Source organism: Daktulosphaira vitifoliae, unplaced genomic scaffold (assembly GCF_025091365.1).
Source record: "Daktulosphaira vitifoliae isolate Bord-2020 unplaced genomic scaffold, ASM2509136v1 Scaffold_1, whole genome shotgun sequence".
In the NCBI taxonomy this organism is placed as follows: Eukaryota; Metazoa; Arthropoda; class Insecta; order Hemiptera; family Phylloxeridae; genus Daktulosphaira; species Daktulosphaira vitifoliae.
This window is the reverse complement of record NW_026099572.1, coordinates 18,013,966-18,030,423: the sequence shown is the minus strand read 5'-3', so window position 1 is coordinate 18,030,423 and position 16,458 is coordinate 18,013,966. Positions and strand designations below refer to the sequence as shown.

Sequence of the window (16,458 nt, the reverse complement as noted above, 5' to 3'; positions counted from 1 at the left end):
AGTGTTAACTTTACAAGTGTCAATAACATCAGATAAGTTTAAAATTTTGTAAATGTCATTTTTTAACTAGTCAGAATAAAAAAGAGGTCGGATCCTTGGAGGAATTTGAAAATGTTTAATACTTTACTACACATGCATAGTATTAATTACTACACATATGTGTGTGAATTATTTCTGTAAAAAATAATGTAAATTACTACAATAGTTAGTTTTGACTGCTCTTCATTTAGCGTCGTAGTATAATGAAAAATGTGATATATATTAAATACGAACGCCATAATAACAAATTAAAAATTGCGTATTCAAATAAATAAAATTTGATTATACATAGTGTTTCTATGCAAAAAAAATAGTCATATTATATAATGGATTATTGTAAAAGGGTGCAAAATAATAAATTTAAAATTTATAAAAGGTATATTATGTATGTATTTTTTGTAAGATACTTTTTTTTTTTACAAAATCATATTGCTATTTCCCGTTTTATGGATCAGCTGCTAGATATTTTACCTAATGACAATGTTCTGGATAATTTATAATATTTTTTAAGACATAAACCATAATGTAATTTTTTTCTTTCAACAGAATAGTCAGATAGTAAGGTTTTTTTTGTAGGAGTTTACGCGTAGCTGAGAAAGTCGTTATTTTAAATACTAAATATATCATTTAAAGTGTCTATTTTTAATCGTTAATAATTTCCAAAATACTGGTTCAAAAGTTTTCTAATTTGATCATTATTTAAATCAGATAGTAAATTATGTATGTTGCTATTTGAAAAATTAAAATTGTTACCCTTGTAAAAAATAAGGAATGAAAAATACTTCATGGTAGGTAAATTGAAAAAAATTGTGACTAAAAAAACTAAAAAAAATTCTCAAATTCGTTTTTCATTTTTGATTATTTAAATGGTGCAATATAACCAAAATCGTAGTAAGAGAGAGGCGAAGATGCCTACACCCCAGGCGGAACATTTGAAGGGACACAAAAATTATGAAACTAAAAAAATATAATTTTAATAATATGGAAAATCTTTAATTGATTAAAGATACTTTAACTAGTAACAAAAATTAAACCGTGCATTATATTTTATATATTTATATATTTTATACAAGTTATTTATATTTTCAAAGAAAAAAAGTAATTGTATAATTGAAAAAAAATAACGGCGTATCGTTTCACAGAATGGTGTTGTTGTTTACTTAAATAATACGTTGTTGACGATTAGCTGTCATACCTTTCTCGCTAAGCAATAGCACCAGGGCAATGTCATATTAAAAGGCGCAATTTGAAAATATGCCTCGGGCCTAAGTATGATTGCTACGGTCTCGAATACAACGAAATTACCCAGTATAAATAAAACTAATGAACAAATAATGTAAATGTGTCATTAAACATATTACTTGGTAATAATAGTATTAACCACGATAGGTTTTTTTGTAATTATATAATAATACTGATATCATTTAATATATAATGTTTTTTATTGTTATCAATGTATTGATTCAATTTTTTAATCAGACGACTATCAACAGCACTTATATTATAAAATTTAATAATTTTTAGTTTAATCTAAATCTTTTTTTAATTAGTCTAGATTTTTTTTTTACTTTATCTTAATTTTTTTATTTAAACTTTAAATGAACACGTTACCTTAAATTTGTTGCACAACTACTATTACGTATAAGACATAAGAAAAAATAATTTGATAAAATCTTAAGTTCGCTTCACACATTTTAACACGATTTCAATTGTATAATCATAATTAATTAATTATACAATAAATTCAATTTTAAAAAAATTAACGAATAAAAATCATTTTATCAAACAAAAAGATGATATTAAATTAATTATAATCTACAATCTTTGATATCAATTTATAATTCGTTGTATTATCACTTTATGATGAATTTTATTCCTATTCATAATAGAACAATTTATTTTACTTTATAAGAAAGGTACTAACCTCTGCTACAGTTTTAAATAGTTTTAATAATTTTTGACACTTAAGAAAAACATTTTGGTTTATACGAGTATAAAATTGGTCGAGTCGTGTTTTATCTATACTTTAACACTGACAACAAAGTTTTAAACAGTAAATATTTTTGATTAGAATTAGTTTGGGTAAAAGTACTGCAATGAAAATATCGTTGTTCGCAGTTGTATAAAATACGGCAATAAAGGTTTTATATATTTCCAAAACACGTGTAAATATGGTTTATGATGTTTCCTCAATGACCGATTCAAAGTGTAGTTTGTTTACCAAAAGGAAATTGTTTTTTTTTGATATTATTATGGAACAAAATTATTATTCTTATTTGTTATCTGTTACATTGAGTCAATATTGACTGTCAATAAGGCTTTCATTAAAAAAGAAAAATTCTAATAGCATAATTAAGTCATAACTGTCGTTAATAAATAACGATAAATCTGTTTTTGACAACCAAACTGCCGATAGATAGCGCTCGATCAGCACACCACCGCGACCACCACCAATGCTAATACCGGTTGCGGTCGCTCCGACCATCAACCACCGGCTCCACATGGAACGCGCGCGCACATGAGGCTATCTAGTACTGTATCGTATGTGTCACTGGTGGTACGTTATTAGTTTGTGCACGACCAAAGCGTGCTCGGCTATAAATTGTGTATTTTATTTCAGTGTTATTCGTGTACAATTGTGATTTTTAACGACTTTTTGTAGCAGTGCGATAAGTGTACAACGTTATTATTGTTTGTGTCGAATACGAGAATTACATTTTTGTTTTGTATTTTTATAATTTTTTACTTAAATCGAGTGACCATGTCGTTGCTGACCGGTAGGCTGTTATATTACGGGGTGGCCAAGTGACGAAAACGTTCGATAACGTCGTTAAATTTTACACTCGAATTGCCGGCTGCAAGCCGTCAATTTTCTGTACTTAAGGGATTAAATAGGATTAATCGCTGAAATGATGTTCAACGGCAACAAGTGGTCGCTGGTGCTATTGATGTTGGCATACTTTGCCCCCGAGTCCCATCAGGTGGAAGAAAGAGGTGAGTGCCCGTTTGAAATGCATTTGACCGACCGCATTCGATGTATATATTTAGATAACGTTAGTCTGTGCATAATAACCTACGTACAAATGCAAATGTCACAACTGCGTTTCATAACATTATTAATATGGGTGTTAAATTTTTCTAGTTGGCTTTTTCAAAACTGTGCTTTTCAAATTCTATAAAACCGATCTTATTTTTTGAAAAATATTTAAATCCATATTGTTTTTAAACACCAAAGAGTAGATAGACTGACTAAGAATGAGAATTGTAAGAAAAATTTTCATGGAACCAAAAAAAAACGGATATAAGTATATTGTGTACAGATAATTTTGTATATACAATATGAAAGATTCTTTGTTGATTTTTATCAAAATATTAGGAATAAGTATAAACTTAATGTGTTCTATAATCGTTTGAGAACTAAATTAACTGACGAATAGCCATGTACAATTGAAAACTATTGTTTTCCATATTAGATATTATAAATATTACAGTAGTTACAGTAGTCATTATTGATGTTCATATTAACTGCGTATTATTTTAATTTTTTTACATAGCTCATTAGATATATTTGTGATGCATTGTAATTTCAAAACATTTTTACGTTTGTGTCTTTTGACTAGCCATCCATAAAATCTACACTGACACTTATTTTTTTTGCGGTGTAGTAACCACGGTTACTTAATATAAATAAAATAAATAATAGTTTAAAGTTCATAGGGTATAACAACAATTTCATCTGTTTGAAAAAGCAAATTATATTAATGTTCCAATGTATTTTGTCACAGCAGAAGTTACACTTTTGAAATATAGAGATAATCTATTGCTGGTAATCTACGTAGAGTGTAATAGATCATAAATTTTAAAAATACTTCCTCGCTGAGTTTTTAAATTCCTTGCATTTTACGATAATTGTATTTAAATTAACAGTTATTCCAACAGTTTTAGTATACCGAAAGAGAGAACGTAATAGCATTAACACTTGCAATAATATTCTATGTCACAACATTCAATAATTGTCTTTTGTATTGTTTATGTATTACAACGAACGGTCAAATCCTATGTAGCAATATATTTAAAAATATAATTTAATATTAATGTAGATAAAACTCGTGCCTTAAAATATACTTAACGAATTCAGGTCAAAAATTAGGTAAAAATCTCAACCCACTCACATCATATTTCTACACATTGATTTTCAAGTTGAGTTCTCAATAGCTTTGGATACTTAGCACCTACATGGATTTTATGTTAACGAACACTTGATGCAGAATGATCATTCATAAATCCATGGTGAATTTTGTTATACAATAACAAAATATAAAGTTTTAAATATAATGGTATTATATTAATATTCATTCCTTTACGATAGTCTTACTTGATAAAGTTGACTATGTTAATGCGCGCAGGTCGTGGCCTAAGAACAATATTGCAATTTACATTTACCATTATTTCTTTTGCATTGCATATCCAATAATTGTGATTGAAATATTTATTTAAAATTTTTCGAGATTTTCATTTTCACTTATTAATACACCTAGACAACTATCAGCCCCTATTTATTTACACCATTAAATAAGTGTTATTAGTGCTATAATGAAGGCGATAATTTTAGTCGTAACCGCCAGTATCGGTATCAATGTGTAGGTCACAGTCGGATGTCTGGTATTGTAAACTGCCTGCAAATAGCTCATGAGACTGTACTACCGTAATAATCCTTACAGGTGAATTCTAACATTATGAACACTAGGAAATGAGGTAGTTAATTTTGTTCATGCTTATCGCATCGGTATCAAGATAATTGTTGTTTGATAAATAGTCTGGCATAGATTAATTTTATGTATATTTAATCTATTAGTCCAGTTTATTAACACCGAAAAACTACGACCAAACTATTTTGGATAACCAGTCCCGAATATACTAAATGATTCTTTTTTCATTGGTCATATTATTGAAAAGTAAAAATAATATTAAAAAATTTTTTTTGTTACACGTTTTTCTCAATCATCAAGCAATATTTATGTTCACCCCTTTTACTAGTATCAAATTAATTTTAGTTTCGATGCAAAGCTCAGAAAGTATTGGGTTCGTGATAGTGTGTATTATTTATGTCTGTCTATGAAAATTCTCTGCTCTTACTACACTGATTTTAATTATCTATGCGTTAAAAAACTCAAATTTTAATCTAGTTGAACGAATCAGCGCTAAAAATTTAAAGACTCACTCAATTTTAGACATTTAAAAAAATATCTCAAAATTACGCTATCATAAAAAATATCATATTAAAACTGCTATAACTTTTATTCGTAACACTTATCCAAATGAAATTTTATTAATTTACTAGACTATCAGCTTACTTTATGGTATGCTTTTTTTTTTAAATCCACTGAAAAACCTAAATACAGAAAGGAATTGATAGAAACTACTCACGCATGTAAATTTTGTTGTTCAACTTAATTTTTAAAAATGTTCTAGACAATTCAAACCTACATCAAATTAGAACTTTTGAAGTGTACTACAATATTTAAAAAAAGTTGTCCCGACGATGTATCTAATAATTTAACAAGAATAAATGTTTAAATATTAAATTTAATATTCAAGTGAAATGAAAATCATAGAATTACAAATGTTAAAATTTAACAAAATTGTATTGAACCGTTTTTATAACAGTGATGTTAATATCAATCAGATATCATCTATCATTCTAACTATGCCGCACCCTACTAAATATATATTATTGTATCTTATTTATTGTAATATAATAAATATACTAATAATTAGTTTATTTTATTGTAGTGATGTAATTTGAAAAGTTGACAGGTCGATAATAATTTTTAACCTAGTATTTCCTAAGTTATTAACAAGTTAAAGGGTGGCTGGAATAGAATCGTGGGTGATTTTAATTTTATCACTAACTTTTTAGTAATTATTTTCCTCCTGTCGTGGTATAATAATATTAATAACTTCCTAAATACTACTATCTATTAAATAGACTTGTTAAATATATACTTTCATATTTAAAATAATTTTTTTCATACTGTTGTAATACATAAGTAATATATATATACTATATATAGTAATATATATATATACAGTATATATATATACTGATGACGTAAAAAAATATCTAACCAAAAGAAGCAAAAGAAAAATATTCTCAATATTATATTTATTTACCAAATAATTAAGTGGTCAATAATAAATGAGTCAGTCTGTATTTAAATTGTATATTTAAGAATATCGATAGAAGTTTGAATCAAATAAATTGTTTTAAATAATAATATTCACGGTATGCTATTGTTGAGAAATGCATGTATCACTAGTGTTTTTACAGTAGACGTGATACGAATAGAAATTCGTATCATATCTAGACATTAGATTTTTTTAGTATTTTAAGAATATACCAAAAATGCAAGAAATTTTTTTTATACAAAAAAATTATCGTCAAGTGTAAGGGATCAACACAAATAACGTAGTTTGCTATTAAAAGTATAGTCTTAAAGGAATAAGAGGTAAGCTCTCTTACAAATATTTTAACGAATGGGACTAAAGTATTGTTCAAGTCAACTAAATCTGTATAAATATAATTAATTTCGAGTGACCGTACCTAAACTAAAATGAGACGACCACGCGCGTTCCATTAACAACTTGCTTTTCATTCCTATGTACTACAACATAGGTGTTATATTATGTTCAAAAACACACTGAGTTCTTGTTTACACTAAGATTATTTAAATTGTAAAACATCGCAGTGCTTAGCAGCCCCGTACGTAGGCGTTTTAATGAATGAGTTCACTAAACAACTTCCTACCTATTACATAAGTACAAATTATGAATGCAGTTAACGAATTAGTTTTGCACTTTGCATAGGAATTCATAAACGCTTTGAAGATATTTTAAGTAACGTGTCCATAACGAGTTATTGCTATAGCTATTTGTGGATTACTATTTCTATCCAAATATTCTAAACTTATTCACATTGGTTTATAAAATAGTACCCACCTTAAGGAATTTAGATGTAGTTAATGCAATGATATCTTTAGGCCCTAGCGACATCAATCATTATCAATAACAGTTTGACGAAGGGATAAACAACTACTGTGTGTAATACCTATAAAACACCTAGTTTTACCATTGAATTCTGATCACATGGCCCTACGGATAACTATTGTGATGATTTGATTTTAACAGAGCGTCTTCATCTTAATACATCTTAGTAAACCATAAGGTCTTAGTAAAAATGCAGCTGTACGGTGTCGGGTTATACGGGGTTAAAACCTGATTTTATTAAATTAAAAGAAATATATATTCATTATAAATTATATACATTTTTAAAACTCATCGTATAAAATTTTATTGATTTTTGACATTTTTATATTTTAGTTATCTTATAAATTTATTGCAGTGAAACATTTTTTAATTTCGTGTAAATTTCATCGGTAAATCTTTAGTTTATCGTTCTAACTGAAAGTTAAAGTTTTTCTTTCTTTCAATTGCATAAACTTAATTTTGTTTTTATAACGTAATACTAGGGTACGATACAATAACAAACGCCCACACTAATTTTAGTGTGACCATTGACATTTCATACTTATTATCATCACTGTCAGCTGCTCTTGATGCGTGCCATCTTTTCTGATAGTTTTTTATACTTATACAAGTGTAATATCAAAATTATGTGCCCACTACCATTCTTACTGATTGATTCAATTCAAAAATGTTGCCGTATCGTTTAGACGGATGCTTGTTCTGTGATGTATATCCACTTTAGGTATAAGTTTTATTTCCGGATGCGGATACGAACGAAGCTGGAAAATAAAGAGATGCGCCAGTGAGATATAATAATTTGGGGGGTTGAATGTACGCATATATATTACTTAATGAACATGAAAGGAAAAAATATAGTGTGTAAACGGATTATGTTGTGAACGACCGGATTAAGGGTTTGTACGTGATGCGACGGGAAGCGTTCGCCGAGTAATAAGAATATGTGTGTGATTTGTTTGAAAAGATTTTTCTTTCCGGATATTTCCATAAGTGGCGCCGACAATGGGGTAGTCGAAAATGAACCCCTTAGTATCTCATGCTCGTATAGACTGTCTCGAGTGTAGAATCTGTGGACTTATCATTATATGACGCTATTGAAACGCTAATAACGGACTAAAATAATGAAGCTGTTGAGGGTTGCTTCAGTATATGAGCATGTCTTATAGAATAATTTTTAATGATTTCATTAAAGTGTGGACGACACAAGCGAGTTACACAAAGTACGTTGAAACCATATTAGCCATGACAAATTCCTTTGGTCTCTTTGAAATGCAAAGTGTGTTTGGCTTGAGTTCAATTTAAAACGAACCAGTCAAAATCACTCAATGTAGACGATTCGTTGGGTATTATTAAATGTTATGGATATAAATATAATTTATATGTATGAATGTTGGTATTTTTTAATTTGTAAAGCCCTCTCATACTTAAGAAATAAACAATAAGGTAAAATTAAATTAATTTATATGGACAATTAATTGTGTATTTTTGTTTAAATATACGATCTAACTAGTTAACGAAATTCTAACTTTTATAATAAAAAAAATAACTTGAACAATTCATTTCTGTGTTAGTGTTATTTTTTTGTTGTTCGAAAAAATTCTATTATAATATGAATATGTTTAACAAATTTGCAATATCGACAATATTCGTTCTCATGAAAAAAATCACAAAACTTACGAGTAGTAAGTAATGCCTGAAATTTACTAAACGAGAAATATTCAAAATTCAACAGAATATAAAAAATTAGATAATTTATTTTCCTTTAGTTCAACTAATACATGAATGAATTCACAATTTATAAGTCTTACTCTTTCATTCAGTGAAAATGTCTAAATACGATTTGGCTTTACCATTGATAAGAAGTATTTTAAAATAGTATTATAAATTAAAGGTACACATTCTTTACTCAATGAAAATGGAAATTCCTATAACATACTCTCAATATCCAATATTTGGGTTCGACACGACGGAGACGCCAGACCGATCATTAACTCGAACGGCAGGACGTATCTTTGAACACTATCATTAAATGTAATCTTTTGCGATAAGTTTACCTTAGGGATTATATTTAAACCAAATACTTGCCGTATAAATCATTATAAATCATTGATCTACTTTTGTAGCAGCCGTGTTAATAAACCATCAATATAATCGAAAAACATTTTATTATTTGATGAACAGCCAGCATACCTTGTAAAAATCATTTAATTTGTATTTTTATGAAATCATTTCTATACGATTGCTCAATAGTTATAAAATTTGGTATTATACTGGTTCGTCCGGTTACTATTTAAAAAAATATATATATATACTTTTTTACTATCGAAAAAATTTGTATAGCTGATAAAGACTGGTAATTGTTTTAATATATTTGCGTTTGAGCTCGAAACATTATTTACACATCAACAAGCACTAGAATACAATAGTTTTTTCTATTCATATCGATAATTTCAGAGTTGATTAAAACTAGACTTAGTATTTTTTAGTATTTGACGATTTTAAAACTCGGTAGCCGTAGTAAGACTACGTTGTTGGTGTCGAATTTCGTCGAACTGTAAACGAATTAAAACAAAAAATAAAACAACGACCGTCTTGTCACCAACTGATTAGGGTCGATTAATACGACCCATTGGCGACGTGTACACTCGTTCTTTGTTGACGAATCAATTTTTTTTGTCCTCCCAACTATCGCGTATGCATCATCGAGATTAAAAAATGATGTCATCGATTTTTTCCACTTCAAATACGTCTAGTTAACTTTTGTCTCTATTCATTATAGTGGATAGTTCGCTTGTCTTACATTTGTAACGTATTTTACACTTCCTCCGGAACATACCCAAATATATGTCAGTTTCTGAATTTGTAATAATTAACCAAGTTGACATTTTGTTTATTATAACATCTAAGGACTTATCGGAAAGCGAAACACGATACTTCGTTTAAGACTAAATACTGACAAATGAAACGATAATTATTACTCACTAACACTCCAAGGAAATATTTCAATGTGAGCCTCAAGCGCTACGATTAATTAATTGATCAATTGAGTGTTCCAATTAACAACTATCAAAACATCAATGAGTTGTTGTTTTCGGGGATAACCGGTATCATTTGAAAACTGTTAACAAAGGTATTTATGTTTTTTTTAAGAGCTGAGAAGTATTTAAGCTGCCGAAATTGGAAAGAACTACTATGGATATTTCAGAAGCTGTTTGTAACATTTTCAATTTTCGAGTGCTCATGCCTCCGTATAAACGTAGCCGATATAGTAATAAACCAGAACCAATCGGGGGCGGTGACGGTAGGTCAGAAAGGATAATGTGAATTCCTACATGATTTTTTATGTATGTGTAATACAAATTATATTTATTGGTAAGGCGCCTGCCCTTTTCTATGTTAAATGCACTATCACCCATGTTTATATCGGTGCACACTTCACACGCAATCTAAGTGGAAGCCGAATGCATTGCAGTTTACCTCATATTCAATGACAATGAACCGGCGGTCGACATCCTGCTGAGCGGTTAACCTGAATACTTCGATTTTGGGTTGGGCTGTCGGAAAAAATAGCAATAATCTCTTGAGAATAAAATTACTTGTTTCACTATTCGCTCAACACTAAATGAATTGTTTTTTACTCTGCGGGGACCCGAGTCAATTATTACATGTCATGGTACAATACCTCATATCGGACAAAATCGAGATTGTTCTTTTTTCAACGTGTCTTTGAAAAGTTCAATGGATTTTTTATCTAAAGCTGTTATGTGGAGTAATTGTCATCAGCTATTACATATTTAGCTATTACATACTATTGTAAATTCTAATTCGTCTAAAACGTATAGAGACAATTAAAGGTACCTATTAGTAATACAAGAAGCTTACGACACTTGAAAACAAAACTCGTTTGTATCAAATAACAATACGTTAAAAAAAACAAATTCTTGTTCTTTGACTCGTATCGAATTTCTTAAAGTAACTTATCAAAACAAACAATGAAATACATAAGGTTTTCACTGTACTGAGAGGTTAAATTTTTAACACGATATTGTTGCCTCATTAATGTTTAAAAGTGGGATCATTCGTACAAAAACACAGCGTGTAATATTGATAGGTGCAGTGTGACCATTAACGATTTTATAGTGTTTTTAATTACTATCATTAGCCCTAATAAGCCCGTATGTTTTTTCATCATAGGAGATACGTGTAATTGGCGTTAATTTTTTTATCTTTTAATACATGATTCTATAATTGTAATTGTGATAATGTATACTGTTTTTTATTTATAAGCAATAATATATTCTCAGGCTCTTGTTATACTCGTCAGTAAGTTGATCGGCGCTAACCAAAACAAAACAGATGTGACCCAGACTGTTAAAAATTTTATGTTTTTGTTTTTTTCCTCCGTCGGTATAAACCATTCTTTGTGAATGTTCTCTAACCAGTTGTTTTGGGGCTTTTTTTTTTTATTTTATAAACTAAACGTTTCAAATTTGAACTTTTTAGCGGCGACAAGTGTTCATTATTGATTTCAATGCATATGACTTAAAAATACATTCAAAATTTGTTGCCACAAATAAATACGATTTAAGTCTAGTAAAAGTTATGCAATGGACAAATTTTTAATAATCTACACAAGAAGTCGTATTATTTTAGAATACCCTAATGTCACATCTGTTGCGGCGACAATTAAATGATTAAGATTTGGGTCACAGAAATGAATATAATCGTTTCTCTAGATGTCACTACTATTATAAATGTCGAGTCAACTTAGTTCACGTTTCATCTTGTGTATTTTTTGATCAGTCCATGAGTATGTTTTGTATTAACATCCAATTTTAAAATGCTACTGAATAATTTATTTAAAAACTTCTGACTTCGAAGATGTATACAAACCTCATAAGTCCTTGTCAGTAATTGATTTTAATTAACGTTATTCAATGTAAATGTTATCTTCCATATCAGTGTACGCAGTATTGCGTTATTTCTTTATACTTGTTCAGGGGCCGAGCTAATTACTGCTTATTAATACGTACAGTCATATTTTTACATATATATCACAATGAATAAGAGACAATAACGCGAAAGATGACGGAGTATTTTGTCCGGCCGCTAAATGACTAAGTTATAATGAAAATATATTACATATTTTTACATTTGTTTCCAACATATATTGATAATAAAAAATATTGCAAAACTAGGCAATAACATAAGCGCATTGCGCTAAATTTGCGTTTCAAGACAATATTTTAGCTAACGTTGAACTTCTTAAAAAAAATTCTAACGTATCATTTGTTTTTATTATTTACTTTTCCTCGTACTTACCATGCTTCACAACGATTTTTTTTTTTTTTTAAGAATCTACAATTAGTCTTTTTCAAATATTATATATATAATCGACCCTTATACATGTGCGTCAACAATTATCTTCAATAGAAGTGTCGTCTTTTATATTATCAATAAAGTAACAGCTAGAACGTCTTAAAGATTTACTTGAAAATTAAACTTAATGTCAATTGCTTTGACAGTTCTCACGTCGAGACTGGACCCGTTCCTGTGTATACATTGTAATGTGATCGTGTGTTACATTTATGCTGAGACACTCGGTTCCCAGTTTCAGTTAACACGTACCTAAAAATCAATAAGGTGATCGGCTAGATTTATTCTTATTTTTTTTTGTGATTTTATGGTCTTGTAAGCCGTCTATTGTTATCGATCAATTTTGTACCGAATCGAGAAAAAACACGGGTTCTTTCGGAAGTACTCAAGTTTCTCTCGACATAACACACTGCAGCTATTACCCCCGCCCGCTGACGGTTTTTTTTATGTTATATGTACGTATATTATAATATTTACACGATGATCTTGTTTTTGTGATCGTGTGTGCACGCGAGATAATCTTGAGAGGCGGAAGGATTCCCACGGCCGGAGGAGTCGCGAGAAACAGCAGCCGTGGTAGCACAAGTGTGGCTTATATGTGCATGCGACGTTGCCAACGAAGACAGGTGTGTGGACGGGGGACGAAGGGTGTAGGTGGCTGCAGTGTTAGCCCAAGAAGAAGGGGCAGGTGTGTACTGGAGCAGGTGGCTTTACTTTTTGGGTTCTCACGACCTTCCACGTTTGTCATAGACGCATAAGGTACCGTTTTTGTAGATTTTTCCTTGTTTTGGGTCGACTGCATGTTTCGCGCGGGTGTCGTCCGGACCATTTGTCGTTTACAAGTAATTATACGGTCCTACTAGAACACTCTAGACTTTATCATTTTATTAAATTTCTTATTGCCAATTGATCCCATATCATCTTGTCTGCGCATTATCATCCCTTAAATACGAGTAGGGAAAAGAGAAGAATTTATGTTAATCGTTTAAAGTAAGCGACGGGTTTATAGAGATGTACTTGAGTAGTATATTTACATTACGTCCCCAAAGCGGGTTGAACATTACAATGATCTACCCGCTTTTTAAATACTTTATACGTTTATTATGCTAATGTGTATTTTATTGTCTGTGGTCTGGTCGCCGAATTCCATCTATGCATTGTCTACTCGAGGTACACTCAGATAAGTTGTTCCATTCTGGATATTTTACATCAAAAGACTTCGAGCTCTTTGAAAATGTTCGTCGTCCATTTTTATTTGTCTAATGCAAATAAGAAAAGTGGAATGCTTTTCATTACCCGCAATGTCTTCAAAATATATGCGTATTCAATGTGTACTTGTCCATCTGAACGACAAGACAATCGGTTGATTGTACAAAAGCAGCAACGTTGGTTTTTAAATATCGTCGTACATCAGTGGTCGTCAAGCTATGACCTTGGTTGTTTTTTTCATGTTTTGTGAAATAATATGCACTAGGATTATAGATATGATATAACTATGTAAGTTTTTTACTAGAAATATAATTTGTATATTATATTTTTTTGGCACTTGTAACTATCAACTGTATGTATAACCGCTGAATGGAATCTGTCATGAGGCTCTGGTGGCCAGTGTATGTATGGGGGGTTATTGTACTTGAACGTGCCCGGTATGAAGGTATGTTTCGTTCACACTTCACCGAACACGTTGAATTGAAAGTACAAAAAAAATGTGTATAATATTAGAGGAAAAACTCGTCTGAATAGAAATTCCATTTGGTATAGACATGAAGCATAAAAATATCGGACGCTGCGCGTGTATCACAAAACACATAATAGTCCTCAGAGATGACGTCGACTAATTAAAAAAAACCTCTCATAACGATCCAAGGGATTCATGTACAGACCATTAAAATAAATTCCTCAATAGCATTTTCGTATAGATACTGATTACTCATTGTGTAAAAAGATCGGTACGAAGTTATCATTTGTGTTAACGTAAAGGAAAAAATCTTTGTTGCTATGCACATCAATAGTAATATTTGAACTTTTTTTAAATCGATAGTTTTTCTTACACCAGCTCCCAACTTAAAAAAATATCAAATTTGTTTTCTCAATTTAAAATTCATGGTATTTTATTTAATGCATGTGCATGCCCATATGCATTTATTGAACTTGAAAATTCATACAACTTTGACTCTATAACATGCAAATACACACGGCTATTGTACCAATAAAAAAATTTTATCTCTTACAAATAACACAATTTTTGGTGTCTAGTGACACGGTTTGTTGATACTAAGAACTAAAAGCACCTTCCTAATATGACTTAAGTAAATTTATTTATATATATATATATATTAATCTTATGATATTTATCATATTACAAGAGTTTCAGGAAGTTTATGTGAAACTAAATTTTTGAGTCACATATCAAATGCTATATAAAAATTCGTCATAAATAATATAGTTTCTTTAATGTAAACGCTGATTTATTAAATAAAACATAAAATCGTTCTTCTAACATTTGAGTGGATACAGAAAAATTCTGCCTGATAAAGTTGTGAATAATATTAAACATTTAAACTGAGGAACTTTAGAACAATTTTTTTTTAAATATATTAATGTAGTTATGTTTAAGATTAAAGTTGTGTGACTATATTCATAGTAAGTCTTTTTGCGTTAAAAAAATAATTACTATTTGAACCAACTTGTAGTATCTAAAAAAGTAAACCTAGTCGACGAGGTTTCTTGAGAAGAAAGCGTTATAGAATTAATTGGTCAGTTTTTATTTGTTTTGATTGCATCATGGGAATCGCGTGCAAGGGAACTATTTTAAATAATAATAATATTCGGTTAGTAGTATACACGTCGGCTTCATTTCTTCACACATTATTTAAAAATCTGTTGCATGTGACATTTATTACACTACTATAGTTTTTTTATAAATCCAATTAAAAAATCGAAAATATCACAAACAATTTTATTTCTTCGCATCAAAACTGATGTAACAATTATGCCGAGTTTTTTCAATAGCCAATCTTCTCAATAAAATTTTCGTAATTTACATAATTATCTATATTTTTTATTCATTTACATAAAAGCAAAACTTAATGTATCGTTTTATTTTCGTGTATTCGACATGAATGCAGTAATCACTAAATTTCTTCCTCTTATAATAAACTTATCCTTCTTAATTGACACTTTTATTGAATGTATAAAAAAAAAACTAATTAATTCCCAATGTGTATTTGTACAATTTATTCTATCGAATTTGTTTGAATTAACAATTAAACACCTTTGGCAAGCCATTCGTTTTACTAATAAACCAGTTTTTGTTATTAATTCTACATTTATTAATTTCTAGTTTCTATCAGTGTTGTCATTAATCACTTCACTGTTCTAAAACGTATTAAATAATTTTTCTTTTCGCGTTCTCCTCTCTACAGTCTGGCAAAATGTTTTTAATCTGAAATTTCCAAGGAACAACTTGAGAGAAAGGATTATACATTTTTTTTTAATTCTGTAGAAGGCGGTTTGCCACAACCTAACGGGAGAGACGACCCCCAAGGGTGTTTGTTTGTTTTAGCTAACGATACAACAATGACGATTCCAGCTTTTTCTTTAAACCGGTTTAGGGTTGCGGACGTTTTGGACCCCGAGGGTACTGAATCCAAAGTAGATTATAATTATTATTGTTGTTGGTATATTATAATATTGGTCATATTATAATATACGGTCAGTGGACGGTGCATAACTCACTCGACAGCTTAATTTGTATTAATCACTATTATTCTCTTTTTTATGCCGTACGTATTGTACGAGTAAGTATACTTACTTTTTTGCCAACATGTTTTTATACTCGTATGGTAATCCGCTGTCTCCACGAGCTATTTGCTCATGATTTATCCACGCTTTTCTTGGTCTTTTATTCAATTCCTCAAGTGGTGTTAACGTATATTTTTTTTATTTGCATATTATTATCACGTGAATTTTACTGGTCAGTCTGTGTGATGGGGTTTC

The 16,458-nt window shown here is 29.8% G+C and overlaps 1 protein-coding gene across 1 annotated transcript in view; it reads left to right on the top strand.

Annotated features, from left to right (window-relative positions):
* Window positions 1-2,565: 2,565 nt before the first annotated feature.
* The window catches only part of LOC126894459 (epidermal growth factor receptor), a 57,435-nt gene continuing 43,542 nt past the window's right edge, over window positions 2,566-16,458 (top strand). The window contains exon 1 of the mRNA XM_050665494.1: window positions 2,566-3,033. Within this exon, the coding sequence (XP_050521451.1) occupies window positions 2,949-3,033 (85 nt within the window). The 5' untranslated portion in view covers window positions 2,566-2,948. The remainder of the gene's footprint in view (window positions 3,034-16,458) is intronic.